Source organism: Desmodus rotundus, chromosome 4 (genome assembly GCF_022682495.2).
Source record: "Desmodus rotundus isolate HL8 chromosome 4, HLdesRot8A.1, whole genome shotgun sequence".
Classification (NCBI taxonomy): domain Eukaryota; kingdom Metazoa; phylum Chordata; class Mammalia; order Chiroptera; family Phyllostomidae; genus Desmodus; species Desmodus rotundus.
This window is the reverse complement of record NC_071390.1, coordinates 180,208,419-180,229,832: the sequence shown is the minus strand read 5'-3', so window position 1 is coordinate 180,229,832 and position 21,414 is coordinate 180,208,419. Positions and strand designations below refer to the sequence as shown.

Here is a 21,414-nt window from a genome sequence, read left to right as displayed (position 1 = left end):
TTGGGCGTGGGGCGCACTCTGCTACGGCTCCTGACCCCACCAACCCCTGGCCATGGGCTGTCCCCGCAGGGCCCGCGCATGGTTGCGGCCTGAGAACCTGTGCGTCGGGGCTGGATTGCAGCCGCCGGCGCCACAGCCCCATGTGCCCCGCCCTCCGTCTGAGCGTTGAACCTCTTCCCTCCCTCTGAGGACGTGGGGCTCTGGGTCTTCTACCCCGCAGGGCCGCAGGGTGTCGTCCAGCCTCCCTGGAACCTCCCCCACCGCCCTGGGCTCCACGCCACAGGTGCCTCCTCGGACAGTTTCTTCTGCACGTGGTGCTGAGCGCGAAGTCCCAGGACAGGCAGGTGAGGAGGAAAGAGGGGCGTGAGGTCAGGAGAGCAGAGGCCGCTGGAGGCAGCAGGCTCCCGCTGGCCTCCCGGGATCCAGAGGGAGCAGCTGGCAGTCTCCTGGGGCGGCCTCCCACCTGACACCTGACCTCGGGCCTGAGGGGGAGACCCCAGGGCAGCTGGAGGAGACCTGGGCACCAGCACCTTGCCAGTTCTGCCCCCTGGGCCTATCCATCTCATGCCATTCATGTCACTATGGGCCAACGCTCACCGCAAACAAATGGGGAGGGGACTCTCGGACACCTTCCAAGTCCACCCCTTGTCACCCACACCCCTCTGTACACTAAACATCCACATACCAACAGTAGCAGTTGCACCTACACCTGGTACCTACAAACCCTGTGAACACCCCTTAGCTCTTCCCCAAAGACTCCAGGTGCCCCATATCCACTGTCTTCCCACAGAGCCACGTCCCCCTTTTGTAGCTGTAACCCGCACACCTGAGACAGGTCAATTGCATCAACACTTCTTGCAGCAGATGGCAGGGAAGCAGCTGAGGGAGGGAAGAGTTGGTAAGATATGCAGATGTGTTCCTATCAACATGCTCAGGCCTGTCGCCCTCTAGGCCCCAGCGGGCTCTCACGTCGGGCAGCCCACAGCCCCTTTGGGGCCCAGCGACAGCACGCTGACCATCCCAAGGCTCTTGGTCACACAGGCCTGAGACTTTAACTGTAGCCTCCATGGCTTCCAACTCCTTCTGACCCCAAACTTAAGCCTCCTGGTCAGTGCAGATGCAGCTGAAGCTCCCCCCACGCCCGCTCCACAGCAGCCCATCTCAGAACCAAGACCGCACACCCAAAAGCATCAGATAAAGGCTGAATTAGGGTGGTCCCATCAGGGCTGTCAGGGTGCTGGGGTCATTATGGATGACTTTGTCCTGCTCTGATCTCTAAACTGTTTGCAAATGTGTTTCCTTTATAACTGAAAACATGATTTGTAATGAAGTATCACTGCATTCCATACACGAAGGCAAACATCCTTGGTTGGCAAAGAATGACACTGGCCAGAGCGCCCAGCTGCGAACGCTGCAGTCGGTCGGCCGAAGCCGGTCGAGCTCAATGGACCAAGCCGAGCGCATTTCGCCAGGAGACGTTTTAAGGGGAACTGAAGTACAGGGGGCACCACACTGCCGTTCTGACATCATGACTTTTGATATACAACGTCTCTTTGGATTTATTTTTTGAACTTTTTCCTCTTCAGAGCCTTCCATTCACCTTCCTGCTCAGCCAGGCTGTTGAAAAGCTGCTTCACTTTGCGCTTTCTTTCTGCATCCCTGAAACAGGAAAAAAGCCCGTTTTTGATTAGTTTTTGGAGAATGTAAGTGCAGAGGGAGGACAAGTGGGGGACATCACCTGACAGGCTCCCAGCACAGCCATGTGGGAGCACCACACGGCCGCCCCGCATCCCCAGGACCTCACCGCTCCATGATCTCGGAGAGCTGCATCCGGGCCAGGAACTGGTTGTCCTTGCGGATCTCCCGCACGGCCCCCTTAAACTCGCGCCTGTGCTTGTGGACCAGCCTCCTCCGCTCCTGCTCCTCCTTGCTGCTGCCCTGCTTCTTGCCGAACTCGAGCCTAAAAGTAGGGTGCCAGCACCCAGGACGCCAGTCGAGTTAGCCCCCCAAGACTGCAGGTGGGCTAACCCTGACCTGGGCCCTCCCTGCGAGACCCCATGGGGCGGCCACACTCACACTTTGACCAGCCGGGGGGTGAACAGCTTCAGTGGCACCGGCTTGCTCTTCTCACAGATCAGGGGCCGGTAGCGCCTCTCCTGGGCCTCCATGTCGGCCAGCGTGCTCTGACACAGCTCCTGGAAGGGGGAAGCAGCGCTGTACTGGAGGGGAGGGGGGCGGCCGGGCCACCTTCATGCCCCTTAGTTCTGTCGCCTCAAGGGCTGAATAAAGGGGTGGAGTCCACAGAAGCTGTGCTCACAGAGGAACAGGCCGGTGGGAGGGGAGCTGCACCTTGCTGGTGGGGGAGCAGGGCGCACACCCTGGCAGGTTCTTTCCCTCCCCACACAGAGCCCGCTGCCCCCTGCGCGGGGCAGGACTGCAGGTCTACTGAGTCGGAGGCAGGTGGACAGGATGCTGGGCTCAGGCACCTAGTGGTAAGGGCAGGCCGAGTGGCCAGCATCTGGCAGACACGTTGACTGCCTCCTGCCCAGAGGGGCCTGGCCACCCCCTCTGTGGACACACCGAGTCGGGCCAACCCAAGTCTCTGCAAGGTCTCCAAGTCTGACCCTGCCCTCATTCTGGCAGAAAGAACCGCCGGTTAAGGCACTTTCATCACAGCCTTGCCTTCCAAGGTTGTTGGTTGAGTGTCCTGAGGAACTTTGTAGAAGCCAGCTCCCTGACGCCAGTTCCTTTCCTGTCCCCTTGCACAGGTGTGTCCCGGAACTGAGAGTTCCTGTACCACGGGCACAGCCACCCCCTGGCCCGTCTGGAGGTTTGCCTCTGAGGGCCAAGTGCCCCGGCTCCACGGGGACTACGTGTAAGGTACAGCCAGCTCAGTTCACGAACCTCCATGGCCCCTTGGCCAGCCCGCACCCCACAGGGTCGGGGAGCCAATGTGCCCTTTAAACTGAGGGGCGAGCCCCAGCACGTCGTGCAGGTGGAGGCAGGTGTCCCGCCTCAGCCAGCGTGATGGGAGATGGCATGAGGGCCTCACAGGCCCACGTCCTGGGGGCAGACTCAACAGCCTGTGGCTGGGGTGGCTGTGCCAAGCAGAAGAGGCACAAGAAGTAGGGGTGAGTCTGCGGCTCTAGGGCAAGCGGTCCAGGTGGAGGGAGGACCCGTGCGCAGACCCCAAACAAGGTCAGAGTGTATGGAAGGGAAGCCAGGCTGCCACAAGGGAGACCACGTCCCCTAACGGGATTGTAGGGCGGGCATGGCAGGACCTTGGGCCAGAGCCCAGGTGGGAAATGGTGGTAGGAGGTGGGTGTGGAGGGTGGGACAGGGCATGAAATGGAAGCAGAGCTCAGGACTGCAGCAACTGGACAGCGTCCACACGGCTTGTTGGACACGTGGAGCTTCCAGGTCACATGGGGGCTCCCACACGGCCTGTCACCTTCTGCGAGACAGTGGACTGTCATCAAAAACCTGTGTGGCCCTAGAGGGGAAGGTGCCGGGGCCCCAGAGGTCAGAGGGCAGGCAGAAGGGGACACGTAATGTCACACAGTGAGTCCCAGGCCCGGACCCACCCTGCAGCAGCCGCTTCTCGCAGCTGTGCACCGCTTCCTTGTCCCGTTTCTCGTTTGCAAAAGCAGTCCTTGGTTTCCAGGACTGCAGCCCCAAGGACAGAAATGCCCACCAACCTGCCCTCAACACAGAGACGGCCGGACCCGGGCCAAGTGCCCTTGTCACGGGGAGCCTCACCTGCAGCTCACGGGGGTGATGGCGGTCGGCCAGGTGCTGCGTCAGGAGGGCCCTGAGGGGCCTCGCGATCTCGTGGAAGGCGGGCAGTGTGCCGTACAGGAGCACGCAGCGCTTCACCAGAGCCAGACACACGGCCAGGCAGGACAGCCTGCAGGGGCAACAGGCAATCGTCTCAGCAAAAACGGAAACCAACACGTCTGACCAACCCAACGGGCCACAGCCGCTGAGGGAGGCACCGCGGGAGACGGCCCGTCCCCCCGAACAGGACTGTCGCAGGAGCGCAGCAGCAGCTGGAGGCGGCGCCTCTTGCCGTTTCTGAATTGCCGTGTGCCGGTCAGGCAGGTGCGTTCTGGAAGTGCTGCTCACCCTGGCGAGGTTTTTTTTTTTTTAATGGAAATAATGGCCGTCGGGGCTTGGACATGTTCCTGAAGACACACAGGTGCCGGCAGGCACGTGAAGGTGCTCGCCCTCACCAGTCGCCAGGGGATGCAGGTCAAGCCACAGTGGGCCACTGCCTCACGCCTGTCGGGACGGGTACTGCGGATACTCTCAGAGAAAGACCCCAAGGTGAGGACGCGGAGAACAGGTGACCCTCGTGCACTGCTGGTGGGAACGTGGACGGGTGCAGCCACCGTGGAAGGCAGTGTGGAGGGTCCTCAAAAGACTAAAAATAGATCTGCCTTGTGACCCAGCGATCCCACTTCTGGGAATATCCCCAAAAGAACTGAAAGCTGGGATTCAGAGACACTTACACCGCACTGCTCACGGCGGCGCCAAAAGGTGGAAGCACCCAGTATCCATCGGCAGATGAATGACCAACAAAATGTGGTGGACCACCACTCAGCCTTAGAAAGGGGGGACCCGGCTCCTGTGCTGCCCAGACAAGCCCTGGGGACAAGAGGGAGCGAGGCGGGCCAGTCCCAGTCCCAGACACCGAGCGCAGAGCGGGTGGGATCCCTGGGGCTGAGGCTGGGGCGGGAGGGAGCGCTTCGGGGGGGCAGAGTGTCAGTGTGGGGCTGTGGAAGTCCTGGAGGGAGGAGATGGTGGTGGTGCTGCTGAACTGTACAAGAAGAAACGGCCGCGGCGGTAAATTTTATGTGTATGTAACCACCATAAAGAATTTCTCAAGAAAAAGTCTTCAGCCCTGACTGGTGTGGCTCAGTGGGTTGGGGTTCTCTCTGCAGGTCGGGAGGTTGCCAGCTGGATTCCCAGTCAGGGCACACGCCTGGGCTGAGGGCCAGGTCTCCATTCAGGGCGTTCAAGAGGCAACTGATCGATGTCTTTCTCTCCCTCTCTTTCTCCCTCTCTTCCCCTCTAAAGATAAATAAAATCTGTAAAATGTGTATTTTCAAATAATCTAGAACTTAAAAATCAGAGACCAGAAGAAGTTACAATAAAAGTCCAGCCCTTCCCTCCTCCTACCGCGGACCGCGTGCCTGGGCACGTGAGTAGCGGTGCTGACGCCGGACCCAAACGCGGCGTCTTTGGAGGTGACCCCGTCCGCCAGGCCACGAGCACGATGTCCCCCCATCTCTGGGCCCCTCTAGCAGTGCCTTGTCGTTTCCATGGCACGAGCCCCCCTTGTTCATTCCTAAGTACTGTCCCTGCCCCGATGCGCCGCCAGCAGCGCCATCTCCGTGGCCTCTGCCCACACTGCTCGCTGGCAGCGCAGAGGAAGGCGGCGGAGTTCTGCAGGCAGACTCTGTCCCGCCACTTCGCTGGATTCAGTGATTAGGTCGAACAGCTTTGCAGTGGAGTCTCTGGGGTTTTGTGCACATGAGGTCCTATCACCCGCAAACAGACGCCCCAGGGCGCCCTCGAGGTCTGGCTCTGGGGTGTCCGGCTTCCCGGGGCCCCCACATACCTGGTGTGGTTGGCCTCCGTCCCGGTCTGGGCTGTCTGTCTGCTTGCCCAGTGGAGAGACAGACTTCTCCTCTGCCATGTGGCTGTGTCTTCTTCATTGGACACCAGGAGCAGCTCTGAGTTCCTCCCCAGAGGTCTGAAAGGGTGCACCAGAGTGTAACCTGAATTCCAAGCGGGACAGGGACAGAGGCCTGAGTGTCACTGGGCTTGTGGGGGAGGCACTGAGAGTGAAGCCTCTAGCAGGCTCTCTCTCACAAGTGTGCTGGTTCTCAGCACGCAGAGTTGGGGCGACGGCCTCAGTGGGGGTGCTGGGGCCACATCTGTGCCCTTGTGGAGGGGGGCTGGTCGTGAGGAACACTCCAGGACATGAATGAGCTGGATTGCAACCTACAGAGAAAGAGTGATGACAAGGAAGCAGAGGGGGCCGAGGGGGCAGTGGGTGTGCTGGTGGGTGGTCCACAGTGTGGAGGCCAGCAGAGCCAGGGGGCAGGACTTTGCCCTGTCACCAGAAAAGCAAAGGAGGCAGAGAGGCAGCCTGCAGGGAGGGCACAGAGGAGCCAGAAAGGGAGAGGGACAAGTGGCCAACAGCAGGCCCCACCCGAGGCTGACCCCTGTCCACAGCATCCTACCCTCCGCCCTGACCACAGCTACCAGTCACACCAGTTTCCCCGGGGCGTGACCATGCCTGTCCTGCGCCCATCCACGCGGCACAGGGAGCATGCAGCATGGGGTGGAGAAGCCAGGGAGCAGGAGGCTGCGAGGGAAAGGACAGTTGGCACTGAGCGCACTGATAAGACTGGGGGAGAGGACAAACGCCAAGCGGGTCCTCCAGGGTCTAGAGGGAAGCAGAGAGTGGAGGAGGCTTGCAAGAGGGGGGCAGCACCGCAGGGGGCGGGAAGGGAGCAGCAAAGGCTGCTGGCACGCTTCCTCGTCAGAAACTGCTGGGACTGTGTCTCCCCCCCAAGACTCAGAAGGCCGGGAAACCACCCAGAGCAGTGCCGCCCAGCTCACGTGCAGCGGCGGGAGCCCGAGCACACGTTCGCACGTGCTTGTTGGCACATAAAAAGTAGAAAAATGTACTTAATTATGGTTTTACTTAGCGCGGGATTTAAGATTGTTGTTCCTTCGGCCCACAACCCGCATGGGAAGCCGAGACAGTTCACGCATTGTTAGCAGCAGGCCGCGGCTACTGGGGGCCCGTGCGCAGAGCGAGCTGCGGTGCGCACACTGCGTCCCGTCTGCCTCGGTGTGGCTGTGTGAACGTCCACACGGAGAAAGGAAAGGACACCACCCTGGACCGGAGGACTTCAAAGGTGTGTCTTCCGTCACTTCCCCACATTCCACGCTTTGCATAAGGAGGGTGAATTCCTTCTAGAAGTCCTCAGAACCCTCAGGTACCACGCACCTGAGAAAGCTCCCTCTGACCAACTCACCCCGGCCTGGCTTGTTTGGGGTTGCCAAGTACAGAATCCCGAGGAGGAAATTTATCAGCTCGGGCACGAACCGCTGAGACAGAGCCACGTAGTCCAGGAACATGCAGCACACGAATAGGCCCTTCACAGCATCTTGCAGGGACAGGACAGGGCACTGGCAAAGGGACAGGGCCTGTGACATGGTGCCTGAGGTCCGGACACAGCGCCAGGCAGACCACCGCCCCCGGGGGAGCAGGGGCTCTCGATCCCTCCCCGCGGTGTAGGGTCAGCTGAGGTTCCGGCAAAGAGCCCTGGCCATCCCAGTTTGCCACGGCTCCATGAGGCGCCCGGCCCCACGCCTGATCACGGGAAAAAGGACTATCGGGGCTGTTTTAGGCCAAAGGAGACTAGACCCCCTATCAGATTTGATGCTCTCTTCTGAAAAGGCTGCTTTCTGGGGTCACATCCTCCGTCACCTCCAGTTGCTAAATCAAACCCCCACCCTGTCCGGGGCTGCCGAAGCAGGGTGCTGCGGGGAAGCTGGGGCTGTTGCTGACCCCAGAGCTCCCCAGTTGTCCCCACGGACCCCACCAATGAGCTTTTCCACCTGACCCTGATGGTCCGTGTCCATGACCCCGAGCCAGCCACAGGCTCGGATGGAGCGGCCTGCCTGGCTACCTGTAGGACGCACCTTCGTGAGCAGCTGGCTCATACAGACCAGGGCAGGCGTCACCACGGGGTGCCAGAAGTCCGAGGTTGGAAACAGCATCCCAGCAATTTTCAGGTAAATAAGCTGGAAAGAAAGTGTGACCACACGGATTGAGAAGGGAAGACGAGGTTTAATCACTGCCCAGAGCAAGAGGTTTTGAAACCTGGTGAGACTCAGAGGCACCCCTGGGACACTGCACTGTGCTGGGACCACCGCACACAGCACCCTGGGCAGGGTGACAAGCCCACCTGCCTGCCTCGCGGGGCAGAGCAGTGCGCCCATGAGACTGACAAGGAAACCGAGGGCTGCTGGGCGGCGGAGCCGGGAGCGGGGGGGCCACCCCTAAATACTCCCACTGCCCCTGCTCACCCTGGGACAAGGGGACCACAGAGCTCCAGGCCTTGGCTCTGACTACAGCCAGCCGCTAAAGACGGTACTTCTGGGGGGCCCCCAGGGTCTCACTTCATCTCAGGTGCTAATGCAGGTGCAATGAGCCTGGAAACGTGTCACAGTGGGGGGTGGGGAGAAGGGTAGGGGGCGGCATGGACGTCGTGGCAGCAGGCTGGGTCTTGGAGCCGGGTGCCTGGGCACTGCCCAGCCCCTGTCCCGAGGAGGTGGGGGCCTGTACCACGGACCAAGCAGAGCTGCCTCAGCTGCGCTCTCCCAGGATGATGCCTAAGAACTCAACTATGGCTGTTTTGTCTTAGGTGACAATGTATGAGCACACTATTATGTCTAGGGGCTACCATGGGCCAGGCACCAGGCAGACAGGCATGGTGTCCATCCGCCCACTTACAGGTGAGGGGAGAGGCCAGGACCCACAGCTCCGACAAAGGGACTGGGCTATAGGCCACTGGCCCCCGCAGCACGGTGGGGTAGCCAGGCTCAGAGGAGGCCGAAGCCAGGGCTCCAGGCGCCCACCTCCACAGGCAGCAGGGAAGGGTCTAGCAGGGACGCTGGCCGGGGGCCCCCAGGACTGAAGCACCAGCAACAGGCTGGGGATGCTGGCTCAGATCCGCGTCTAGGGGCCATTAAACCCGCGAACGCATGCCTGTGTTTTAAGTTTCTGACCATTGGTGTCCGTGCGCTTCAGCACAAAGACTAGAAAACGGAGTAACCGAGCAAATGTTTCCCAAACTCCCGAAGCTGACACAGCTGCCCATGACTGTCACAGGATGGCTCTACAGACTCTCAGTGACCCAGCGGACATGGGAGCGAGCTCAACCCGCCCACGGCCTTGGGTCCCCAGGTGAACCCGCTCCTGCCCTCTGCCCTAAAACCCCTGGGCCATGAAGAGTAAGTCCGGCCCTGCTCGCAAGCAGCCAAACCAGCTTCTCCAACGCATTTCAGTTGACCATTGGCAGACACCCAATCCTCCCAGCTCTCCCTGGCCAGCACGGGCTGCAGGGGCTAAGGGCCTGTAAAGGGGGGGCGGAGTGCTGAGCCAACTTACCACATCCAGCCCTGGAAACGCGGCCCGGCCCTTCGCCTCGATCATCCCCTCCATCTCGTGCATGGCATCTCGGAGGACAAACCTGACGGACTCGCTTGCAGATTCAGGAAACATCTGGCAGAGGCCATACAGCTGCCTGAGTGTCAGAAACACAAGTTGGCGGAGAGCCGCTCCGGGCGGGAAGAGACGACCCCGACCCCCCACGTGGCCATTCCTGTGGTGTCGCCTGCTGGCTGCCTGCTGGAGCCTGGAGCCCCACATGGCCCCGTCCTCTAGCCCCTGCCTGCCTTCTTGCTAAGTCAGGTGACTTCTGTAACTAAGTGTACTTCAGGATCACCCACGTGACCCGCACTTGGTTTGCAGAGTGGGGGGCCCCGCCTGTGCCCGACCGCGCAGGCTGTCTGTGGGGCCCCCGAGCAGGCCGTCCGTGGGGCCCCCGTGCACTTGCAGCCCCTCGCGAGCACGTATGGAGTGGCAGAGGCTGTGGGTCCCACGGCCCCACTGACCTCCCACTGAGGGAGCCCCACCCCTGCGGGGCCAGTGGCCACCTCACGGGGCTCTGCTCTCCTGGGGTTTTCCGTGTACCAAGTGCAAAAATGACCGGCCATCATTCCTGGGCACGGCAGGGACGGGTGGACAACAGGGACGTGCTTCCCAGTGGAGCCCTGGGTCTCCTGCGCCCACTAGGGTCCACGGAGGCCCAGATATGGGGTGACATCGGGACACTGTCACCCTCCATGTGCTCCACACCCCGCATCCCCCAGCAGAGCTCAACACCTGGCGGGAGAAGGAGGCAACAAACCAGCCATCAAGTGCCACACCCACCCGAAGGGGTTCGCCTGCCTCCGAGTCGCTTTGTCTGTAGCAGAAGGCACGTCCCACCTCTGGGGACAGCGGCAGCAGCTGAGCGGGTGTGGCGCACTGTCGCTGTGGGGGTCACGGCACACCCACCCCCGAGAGGCCCGCCTGCCCAGCCAGCCTTCAAAGCCCGGGCATGGATGCTCATGACGGCAAGGGATGGACATGACTGGCCCGGGCCCCAGGCCCCAGCTCCACTCACACAGCCAGCGTGTCGACCACGCCGAGGTCTGGAGGGTTCTCCGCAGCCAAGTCACCCACATGCTCCAAGAGGAAGCCGAACAGCTTCTGGGGGAACACAGGTGGGGACAGCTCAGGGCCAACCCCAGAACAAACCATAGGCAGACTCAGACGCGCATGGGCCCCTACGGGGGCGACGCGGGAGAGGGGCTCAGCCCCGAAGGAGCAGGTCTGAGGGCTCCGGGCAGAGTGCACTGCCCCGTCCAGTGACGGCAACTCTTCCTGACAGGGTCTGAAGTCAGCACACTGCCCATTTTTCCGCAGGGCTGGTCTGGCCTGGCCGCTTGGTGGCCGCAGGAGGCCGACTCGCAGGCCATGCTAGGGCTCTGGTGCGAGCCTCCTCCGGCCTCAGTGACGTGAGCCCCGCCCGCACCAGCACACTGCCCTGGGCCGGGCGCGCTTGCTGACCAGCAGCTCCCGGTGCCCTGCCGCCACGTGGCCCAGGAGACGGCCTCCCAGCCCCAGCATGGAAACGCTCACCCACTATACCTCTAGTTTTGCCTTGTTTCCCGCGGCGAGACTGGGATGGTGGCATTTCTGAATTCTCTCTACCACCAACAGCTGCTGCTGCGCTGACTTCCCTGACAGCAGAGACTTCAGGTCCTGGGAGGACTCAGGAGCTACGGAAACACAAACTCCTCACTTACCCGTGAACGAGCACCACTCCCGGTTCTGGCGAGAGGCAGAAACGGGGCACACGGAAGCTCCATTCCTCTGCTCGAGCAAAGGAGACGGTGACACCTGTTTGCGGCGTGTGCTGTAACAGCAGGGACACCCACGCGTCCTGGTGGGAGGCCGGAGGAAGCTGACTTGTGGTGACCAGCACCCGAGGACAGTGGCCCGCAGCCGGCGCTCTATGGGGAATTTGCCTAAAGACCTGACACGTGATGGAGAGGCACCGGAGCGGGCTGGTAGCGGCCGCTTCCACGGGAGCCAGCCTCACCTGTAAGTCTATCTTCTCTGGAAATAACAGCTCACAGGACAAAGGGGGACTGCGTACCAGAGCTGCACTTTTCCCCGTGTCCCGGAGAGGACATTCTAGACCCTGTCTGCGCGGCAGCCTGGGTCTCAGCATGGGCAGCCCTGCCAGGTGCCTCACTGGGCCCCCAGGCGTGGTCCTGGGTCTCCATGCAGCACGGAGACAACTGTACAGAAAAGGCGTGTGTCCGCCCTCATCCTGTCTGTGGTCACGGGACAAAGGCCACCACCACTATGCCAGAGCCTGCACCAGGCTCCAGGGCAGCACCAGGAGGCACGGAGGAGGAACACCGTGCCAACCAGTAGCTGCAGCCTCAGACGGCCTGTGCCCACATGCCCAGAAGAGCACCCTCGGCCCCCACTCCCTGTGCAGCCCCAGCGAGGCCGACTCATTGCCAGGTCGGACACTGTCCGAAGCCTGGGAAAACCCGCCAGCTTGTCACCTTCGAATGTATAGGGCAGCTCAGCCCTGGCAGCTTCTCGAGCCGTCTGACCACCGCCTGTCACCCTGTCGCTGGGCGTCTGCCGCTGCTCCTGCTCCGGCCGCTGGCTCTCCTCCTCCTCACTCTCCGCATTGCACTCCAGGTCTGAGTGGCCGTCGGGGCCACTGCTGTCCTCTGTGCCCTCCTCGCTCGAGTCCTCCCCCTCCTCCTCTGCATTCACACCTTCGCTGGCTTCCCTGCTGTGCTCCTCCTGGATGTTCATCCTTCCGTCCTGGAACCGGACACGGAAACCATGGGCTTGACGGCCCCAGGGAGACATCTCGTGCGTTTGCAGGGAACACAAACCCTCGGCTGCATTTGCCCATGGGCCTCCCTGCCCACCCGCTCTGATGTGAGCCAGATCACGGGGCACACAGGCCGGGAACCACACCCCCATACCCGCCACCAGGATGCTGGGCTCTAGCAGTTGCGGGGTCTGCAGCAGCCAACCGCCGGCTCTGGAGCTGGGGGCAGCTGGCTCAGCAGGGGCTTCCTGGGGTCTGGGCGGCACTTGGCATGGTAGGACCGAGTCCCCCCCCCAGATCGCCCAGTGTTTCGTGAGCGCCCAGCTCCCTGCCTCAGGCTCCTCTGAGCTCAGGACACCTTCCTGCCCAGCACCCTAGCTGATACACTTCAACAGGGGATACGCTGCGGACCTCACGGGTCTGCGAGTCAACGCGGCCGTCTTAGCGATGTAACTGTTTTCCTGAAAAGTGTTCAGAGCGCCAGCCTTGGGTGTGCGCTCTCTACGTGAACACCCAGTTCAGGCAGATGATCAAACACTTGTTAGCAGCCAAGTAAAAGCGACAGAAGCCCCAGAGAGGGCGGCGCCTCTGCCACGCCCACCAGTCCCGCCCCCGAGGACCGTGCACACCCAAGTACAGAGCTGCAGGGGGCGCTGAAGAGACTCGCTGTTCCTGTCTGTGAAACACCCCAAGACAGGTTCCGCTGAGAGAAAAGAGGGAGGGCAAGCGTCTTACTGTGTAGGAGAGCAGGCGCCGGTCATCCTTGTCCAGCACGAAGCCGTCATTCAGGTCGTCCGCGGACATGTGTGCGGGCTTCTTCGTGTCCTCCCCCTCGCCCTTTCCCAGCATCCTCCGCACTCTTTCAGCCTGAGCAGGGGGACAGGTCACGTGTGGAGCCCATGGGGGGCTGCTGAGGATGGGTGTTATCTGAACGTTTTTGCTTTTATAGTTTAAAAACATTTATGGTAAAGTCACATAAACTTTAAATAGCCTAAAACGAGTCCACTGGCTGAAACAGACTCCCTCATCCCACCTCAGAGGACAAAGCAGAAAGGCCTGGAAGGAAGGTCACAGCAATCTCCCCAAACGGCTGAGGTCAGGGCTCTGGGGTCAGGGGTCTGTCAGCGCCACCCGTACCTCTAGGCGTCGGAGCCGCTCCAGCTCCTCCTTTGCCAGCTCCTCCTCCGTCTTCATCCTGTTCGAGGGCTGTGCCTTCATCTCGAAGCCCAGCTCACGGACCATCACGTCATACGCATCAGGCTAGGGCAGAAGGGGGGGCCTTTGCTTTTACTCTGTTGTGGTTACAAAGCCAGACCAGCTAGGCAGCTTTCTGCACGTTCGAGTCACGGCTGGACTCCATCCCAGGAGGGCTGGAGCCACGTCTGGGTCTCTTCCTGCTCAGAGGAAGCTGTCCTTGTCAGCCCGGACGACACGCTTAGGTCGCACGGGACTTTTCGCTTCTGGCAAGTTCTCCTCAAGATACACCTGCTTTAATAAAGCTGCACGTCGCTCGTGCAGGTGTGAAGCCCCACGAAGACAGCCTGGGTGATGGCAACGGCAGAGTGACCCCCAAAGGCGTCCCGAGGCGTGACCAGGCGCCCGGCGGAGGCCGCGGGCTTTCCTAGGGCCAGCTCCACAGACACATGCAGTTGTACCACTCGCTCAGACTAAAGGAGCGCGCTAGGAGCCAGGTACTCCTCGCAGGAAAGGTAAGCAAATGTCTACGTTCAAACAGCGTCTGCGATCGCCCACCGAAGTACTCTTTATTAATTATCTTTGAGTAGGTATTGAGTAGTTTTAGTCTATTTCCACCCCGACATAACACCTACCAGGTAACCTGACAAAACTTCAATAGAAACTCAGGTGCTAACAGAAATGGAGACCAGGACACCTGGCCCCACCTCTTCTGCAGAGGAAGGTCAAGGCAGCTGGGTGTTGGCTTCCACCCCCCCCTCCCGCCCCCATTCCCACCTGGGCTCTCTCCTGCCTGTCTCCATCCTGCAGCTGCGGTGCCTTGCGAGCCAGGAGGGCCTGGATCTCTCCCCAGTCCCGGTCCAGCTTCTCTGTGAGCTCCAGGGCGTCTTCTCGCTGAGCCTGTCTCTCCCGCTGGGAAGCAGAGCAGACAGCACACACCGTCACCGCTGGGCCTGGCGGCCCACACTGCTGTGTCGACAGCAGAAAGGGACCGGGGCGACCAGTACCCTGCCACGCAAAGCTAAAAAGCCCATCGGACAGCACTAGTCTCTGGCTATAAACCACTCACTGTAGGTAACGAGCAGCGATGTTTTGCAAATCCTGCTACACGCCCAGGTTCTGAAACCAACCACCCACGACACCGCCCAAACCACAGCAAACCGTCAGCAGTGGGACACTGAATGCTTTTACCAGATTCACAGAAAACAGCGAAGGCAGCCTGGAAGGGGAGGAAGCTCCAGAGCCTCTTGTGAGCAGGCTGCTGTGGAGCCACTCCACACCCAGAGCGTGGCCAGCGCACCTTCTCCTGTTTCGACTTTGTGATGAGCTCCTCAATCAGTTCTTTGCGGGACCGGGGTCTCTCGCCCTCCTGGCCTGGCTGCTTCGAGGTCTTCTGGAGCCCTCCGCCTCCGAAATGGGCCGCCGTCAGCTCGGCTGCAGACAGAGCCGAGTACGCGGCCGTGAGTGTGGGCACCAGCACCGCTGCACGCACAATGCCACGGACGGACCCCGCAGCCAGGGGAGAATTCTCACACCCACGGCGGGCCCAAGACCCCAGGCACAGTGGCACTTAAATACCCAGCATGAGCCGCTCCAGGAAAACCCTGACCCGAGCGACTGGAAACACCACAAAAAGGGGCCTGTTTTTTAACTGCGTTCAATTTTTGTGAAAGAGCAGTAAATGCAGAAAAACTAGGGGGAGCTGGAGCCTCAGGAGGGAAGGGTGGGTGCTCAGGGCCACGGACACCCTCCCAGTCTCACACGCCCTATGACAGCCAGCAAGACCCACTGCCCCTTGGCCGCCCGAGGGACCAGGGCTCAAGACAGAAACAAAACGCCGGGGGGCCGTTGAGTGGAAACAACCCTTTAGAAAACCCATTTCCTCAGGGGTGAGAAAACGGGCTCCGGCATTAAGCCCCAGATCTCACAGCGCTGACAGAATGTTCTAGGCTGAGCTTCCAGCTCCTCTGGCCCTATCTGGCCCCCATAATGCTTCCTGGTGGAAGCTGCCACCTGGTCATCAATCAAACTACACTGCGCAGGTGGACACAGGTGGAGGAAGGAGGCACACTGACCGTCACACTGACTTCCCCCAGACCACTCTCCCGGACCTGTCTCCTCACAGCGTGCTCACCGACCTGGGACTCGCAGCAGAACCAGTCCCCGGTCCCTCTCAGCTCCTGGCTAAAGTGAACGAGGGTGACGTCCAGCTAAGACAGGCACTGCTGCTTCTCAGACCACAAAAGCCTCTGTCTTTTCTACCCCCACCTGCACCTGCAGGGGTGTCCGGCTGAATGGCGTCTTTGGGCCGCACTGGGAGTTTTCTCGGGCCGCACGTTAAACACACTGCGACACGTCATCACACACACAAGTCTCCCGCCCTGGCTGCTGTGGCGCAGAGGTTGAGTGCCGGTCTGCAAACCAAAGGGTTGCTGGTTCCATTCCCAGTCAGGGCACAGGCCTGGGCTGCGGGCCAGGTCCCCAGTAAGGGGTGCATGAGAGGCAGCCACATGCTTATGTTTTTCCCCCTCTCTCCCTCCCTTCCCCACTCTCTAAAAAGAAATACATAATTTGTTTTTAAAAGTCTCATCGTGTTTGAAATAAATACAGGATTTCGTGTTGGGCCGCATTCATAGCCATCCTGGGCCGTACGTGGCCTGCTGGCTGGACACCCCGGAGCTCTACCCTTCTTAAAGCCCCAGAGTTAGGGAATGAGAGAAGCCCGTGATGTGGGCTTTTCCCAGTGACACTCTGCAAGGTCTCTGGAAGGGCAGGAAGGCAGTCCCTCAGGGAGCAGAGGCTGCTGCTGCCCTGCCCTTACCTGACAGCGTCCCTCGCTCCTCAGCGTCCCCGTCACTGTCCACAATGTCACTGTGCTTCTCGATGTCAGCCAGAGACTGGCCGTAATGAGTTAATTCTTCGTCTTCATTAAGGTTGTAGATGTTTTTTTTTTCATGTTGTCGCTGACAGGAGACAGAAAAAAATCAGTGTTCTAAAATTTCCACACCCATGCAATAGCAAAAACCACTGATTTTCCTGTCACCGTGCAGTGTGACAACGCGGCCCTCTGAGCAGTCACAGGCACAGACAGACTTGCAGGGGGTCAGCTGGCCTGCGGGTCAGGGGGCCCTACAGCGCATCACGCATGGCCTCGCCCACCGGGCACTTCCCCCGGCAGCGCTTCAGTCACGGCCCGAGGACACACCACTGCCATGCACGCTGGTCACGTATCCTTCCACCCAGTGGTGCCCCTGGGGGGCTGGTCCCCTCCGGCCTCGCAGGGCCAGGGCAGGACCTGAGGTCCTCCCTCGGCGCCCCGTGGGCCAGTGCCCGCAGGAGCAGAGACCCACGTGCCTGACTTCCGTGTGCGCAAGACCCTCCCGCTGCCACATACCTGCTGCTCCAGAGCGAACCTCCGCGCCATCTTCTCCTCGGGGCTGACGGAGCTGCTGTACTCCTCCAGGCGCCTGTCTCTGAACACGTTGGACTTGTCCCTCTCCCTGTACTCCTTCAGCAAAGTCTGGTTCCGCTGAAACACAAGTCACAGGACAAGCTTGGCGATCTTAGTCCCTGGAGGAAAATGCTTCCACAGGGAACACCACGGTCGCTCCAACAGACCAGGAGGTGACACGGCCACCTGGCCATATTGTATGCCTCAGGCCACTGAAAGAAACGGTCCGACAAGAGGGCCAGCCTGCTGGCTGGGAAGAGTGGCCTCTGTCTGGGAAACAGGGCTGCTGTTGGACAAGAGGGGCCAGGAGGCCTCACCTGACCCCAGGGGACTCTCCAGCGCGTGCCCCACACTGAAGGTTGAAGGGAAGGGGCAGCCAGCAAGCAAGTCAGAACCGAGCACACAGAGGTCACCGCACCAGGTGGAGAAGCTAGAGGAGACGGGGCCCAGCCGAGAGGGAGGGAAATCGGCACAGGGAGCTCAGAGGAAGCCACGCATCAAGCCTGGTGCCGCAACCAACGACAGCACAGATGACGGCAGCGCACGCTCTCCTCGCGTGTTACCCACACGCGTCCATCCGTGTCAGGCAGTCCCTGGTCTCCGCAATCTGCCCACTAAGACTCACCCGTGGCCCGAACTCACAACCCTTTCCTGGTCCCCGACACCTGTGCACCAGGGCTCGGACACGCTGCCACCTGTGTGGCCCCAACCCCACCAGCTCCACCACTCCCCACCCATCCTCTCTACCCTGGTGGCCTCATTTGGAAAAGAGAGATGATGAGGCCCTGACTCAGGCTGCTTTTCAGGGGACCACAAGTGTCCATGCGAGAGGCTGCCCAGAGCAGAGCTGGACCCCAGGGAGCTGCCTTGTGGTCCCCAGTACACACCTGTTCTGTCTCCGTGGCCTCGGGCACAAAGTGGGACCACCGCTGGGAGGACTGAATGGAAACTTTCTAACGCAGCGCCCGTCCCACGGGCAGCATTGGCGGACACATCGCCCTGGGAGTGGGGCCTGAGGCCCAGCCGCAGGGACTGGCGGCTGTCCCCACAAGAAACCTGCTCTCACTCTCTGTCCATGGGGCCACACAGATGGAAGGGACTCACGGGCTGCCCGTTCACTGCCCAGGGACTGGTGCAGACACAAAGGCTCAAGCCTCCCTCGCCAGCCATTTGCCTCTCTGCACAAATCGTGATCTGACCCAATGGGGCTGCCTGCGTCCATCCCTCCTGACGGCTCAGAGCTCTTGGGCCTCGCGATGCAGGACACCCTCCGCTACTCAGGATGACGACCGTGAGCCCCTGCAGCTCCACGTTCCGAGTCCTGCAGCTGCTTGTGTGCGTATTGGGGGCCAAGCACTGGGGAACTCGGCAGGCCTGCAGAGCAGGGAGGGGGGCCTGTCTGACGCTGGAGGCCTGAGCCCCCATCCTGTTTGGGTTGTGGGGCTGGGGCTGGCCTCGGGAGGTCTGGGGGTGAGACAGGTCTTTTTGCAGAAACCGAGTTGCAGAAGGCAGAACAAGGACAGCAGGCTGAGGCCAGACTGTGAAGGAGTCTGAGAAGGACAAACTGAGGGTGAGGATAGCTGGTATTCAGAGAGCACTACGTGCTAAGCACAACTGTGCTTACTTCTAACAACCGCTGCGAGAGAGGATGTCCCCACAAGAAACCTGCTCTCACTCTCTGTCCATGGGGCCACACGGATGGAGGGGACTCACGGGCTTGCTGGCTGCCCCTTCCCTTGGACCGCCGCCGCTGCCGCCGCGCCCTGCGGGCCCCAGGACCCGGAGGCGCGGCGCCCGCGCCCTGCTCGCCGGTCTGCACCTGCACGCCGGGCCGCACGCTGAGGCCGCACGCTTATCCCACTTCAGAAATAAGAAAGCTGAGGAGTAGGTGGTAAACACAGAAGTGTCTGTTCCACAGCCCGCACTACCCAACCCCCCAAGCCTGCCTTGAGGGAAGGTCATTCCAGCCGTGCAAATGCAGAGGCATGAGGATAAACGCGGTCCCAGTGACATATGAGGGGGGGAACCCCCCCATAACGGAATTATCTTCTGGAGGTTGGGCACCTTGTAGTACAGGCTTCCTCCCCCAACTAGGCGAGTGTTCCAGTAGCCCAGCTGTGCCAGGCTCTGTCCTAAGGAAGTTAAAGGAATACAGTTGATTCTACCAAAAGCCCAGGACGTAGTTATTATCATGATCTCCATTTTACAGCTGAGGAAACTGAGGCACAGACAAATAGCCAGCGCCCAAGCCCTCCCAGGAAGCCAGTGTGTGGCCCAAATACCGGCCGGCCGGTTCCCGAGCCTGTGCTGCGCCAGAAGAGTACCAGAAGTCACGCTGGGTAGTGTGGTTGTCCTGGGAGAGCCGGGGGCAGGGAGGCTAGGCGGGGTGTTAGGGGTACATGGCAGGCGGGCTGCGCTCCCGAATGAACCCGTAGGGTTTGGCGCTGCGCTTGACCGCACGCGCGGCGCGGGCAGGGGACGGCCACCGGGGATCGGCTCTCCGCCTACCTTCTGGATGGCCCGCGCGCGCGACACCCCGGGCATCCCCACGTCGTGGCGCGTCTTCCTGCCCAGAACCTGGAACTTCTGCCTGTTGACTTTCACTTCGAACGGGTTGGGGTTGGGCCTGGTCCGGGACACCCGTGTTCCCGCCGGGGCCCCGGGAGGCTTGGCGCGCGCCCCGATCGCCCTGGCTTTCCCCATGGCCTACTCTTGCCGCACCCCAAGGCACCTGACTCCGTGGCACTGCCAGGGAGCCCCGGAGGAGGCGAGGTGACTGCCCCAGAGAGTCGGCAGACAGCAGATCCCTCCGGGAAACACGTGCCGAGACCTGGGAACCGTCCCAGCCTTGGTGTCGCGATAGCTGAGACACCTCAAATAGACACATCCGCGTCAGCCCGCTAGCCTATCGGCTGAGTGACTACAACTCCCAGAAGGCAACGCTCGGCACAAGCGACACTTCCGCCCTGCGCGGGGCTTTCTGGGAGCTGTAGTGCCCCTCGGAGCGCAGCCGGCTAGTCAGGTGCGGGGCTAGGGGGCGCTCGAGTCTCTGCTCTGGGAGCCGTTAGCGGGCAGCCGGCCGCGCTGCGAAACGGCGGCGGCGGCGGCGGCGGCGGCGGCTGCCGTAGCCGTCGCCGTCGCCGCTGTGGGCCGGGAGCCCTTCGCTATCTAGGGTCGGTCTAGGAGACTTCGGGAGCCGGACTCTGAGGACAGTTGCGCGTACGGAGCGTTGATGAAGCCTCGAGTCCGGGCCGCGGCGCGGCGGTGGTGACCGCAGAGAAGCCCAGCGGCCCGCCAGCCAGCACCCCTCTCCCGGTGCCTACTAGAGTCCCGGGTCGGCGGCAGCAGCGCGCCCGGCGGCGGCGGCGGCGGCGGCGGCGAGGCCAGCGGGCCCGGAGGCGGCGGCGCGCGGGGTGGCCGTGGGGGTGGCGGGGCCGCTCTCCCGGCCTCAGCGTGCGGCCCGGCGTGCAGGTGCAGACCGGCGAGCAGGGCGCGGGCGCCGCGCCTCCGGGTCCTCGGGCCCGCAGGGCGCGGCAGCGGCGGCGGCGGTCCAAGGAGCTGCAGAACCTGGTGGCCAACGCGCTGCTGCTCAAAGCGCGCCTAGGTGGGTGCACCGCGGGGCCCCGAGCCCGTCCCCTGGTCCCCGTGGCTTTGGCCCCGGGCGGGCAGTGCGGAGGGCAGCCCGCAGAGCAGAGCCTGGCGGTCTTTGAAGGACCGAGAGGGGAGTCCGGTTCCCGCGAGGGCTTTAGACCGAGGGTGAAACGGCTTCTCGGTCGTGAGGCCGAGTTGAGTCGCGGGGCGCGTCGTCCCGGGCGGGAGCCGGGCTCCCCCGGGGCAGCTGTGCGCGCCCGGCTGCTCCAGGGGGCGCTGCGCGGAGCGCTGGCGGGTGCAGTTCGGCCTGGGGGCCGTGGGGGGCGCTGGGGAGGCGGCTGTTTCGGCGCCCCTCCCACGGGCGGCCCCGGTGCGTTTCTGGGGCAGAGAAGCGAGTTCCCCGCGCGGTCTCTCTGCCCTCCGAGAGCCGAGTCAGAAACGTGGTGAGGGGCGCTCGAAGCCCCGGGCTGCGGGCATGGCCTGGCGGCGAGGGTGCGCCCCGTAGCCGGCGCTCCTGCGGAAGGCCGCCCGCCCGCTCGGCCCTTCGCTGCGCTCACCAGAGCGACGGCGCGCCTGGCCGGGGTCCGGGCCCCTCGCTCGGACGTCGGCCACACTGGCCCCTCGTGAGCGTCGGTTCTGCGGCCAGACCTGTGCCTGCGCGCTGCGTGCGGGGACGCGGACCGTGCCCAGTGGGGCCGGGGAGGCGAGCAGGCGGGCGGGCCCGCGCGCTCCGCAAACGCCGGAGAACTCGGGCCGGCGCCCGCTGCCGGAAAGCCTGGGACCGCGGAACGGGTTCCAAAAGGTTCAAGAGGTTTCTAGATTTATTTAGAATAAAGCCAGTCTCTCTTTTTGGTCTCCAACGGAACATCCGTGAGAGCCTCTTCTCCGGTCAGGAACGTTGGTACTAGGCCTGTCGTGGGAATCACTTACGGGACGTGGGGTTGCGGCCGGGGCTGTCCACACACGTTATGGACGCTGTGACGCGTGGTCGCAAGAAGTTCACGACTCTGTTGGGCCACGGGGACGCTCACAACCGTCCCCTGTGTTGGGCGTCAGCTGTCATTGGAAAAAAGTTAGTGTTGGCAGATGGTGTCGCGCCGAGCAGTGGTGTGCGTGTCACTGTGCCAGGCCTGCTCTGAGGAAGTGTGAAGTAGTCGTGTCGTCGATAAAACGACGCAC

At 62.0% G+C, this 21,414-nt stretch overlaps 2 protein-coding genes across 2 annotated transcripts in view; one reads left to right on the top strand and one right to left on the bottom strand.

The window, feature by feature from the left end:
• Nucleotides 1–1,543: 1,543 nt before the first annotated feature.
• Nucleotides 1,544–19,550, bottom strand: NOP14 (NOP14 nucleolar protein). The gene is made up of 18 exons (XM_024573789.4): nucleotides 19,153–19,550; nucleotides 16,588–16,722; nucleotides 16,015–16,156; nucleotides 14,494–14,627; nucleotides 13,971–14,105; nucleotides 13,137–13,259; nucleotides 12,735–12,866; nucleotides 11,716–11,986; nucleotides 10,784–10,914; nucleotides 10,257–10,342; nucleotides 9,197–9,332; nucleotides 7,726–7,827; nucleotides 7,056–7,209; nucleotides 5,624–5,783; nucleotides 3,760–3,907; nucleotides 2,077–2,195; nucleotides 1,805–1,960; nucleotides 1,544–1,659 (listed from the first exon to the last, which is right to left on the bottom strand). Exons 1-18 carry the CDS (start codon nucleotides 19,345–19,347, stop codon nucleotides 1,560–1,562), a joined length of 2,559 nt encoding a protein of 852 aa, XP_024429557.1. The 5' UTR covers nucleotides 19,348–19,550; the 3' UTR covers nucleotides 1,544–1,559.
• Nucleotides 19,551–19,851: 301 nt separating this feature from the next.
• GRK4 (G protein-coupled receptor kinase 4) overlaps nucleotides 19,852–21,414 on the top strand; it is a gene marked incomplete at its 5' end in the record, with an annotated part of 47,021 nt that continues 45,458 nt past the window's right edge. Inside the window, one exon of the mRNA XM_053923491.2 lies at nucleotides 19,852–20,248. Coding sequence (XP_053779466.2) covers nucleotides 19,852–20,248 — 397 coding nt within the window. The remainder of the gene's footprint in view (nucleotides 20,249–21,414) is intronic.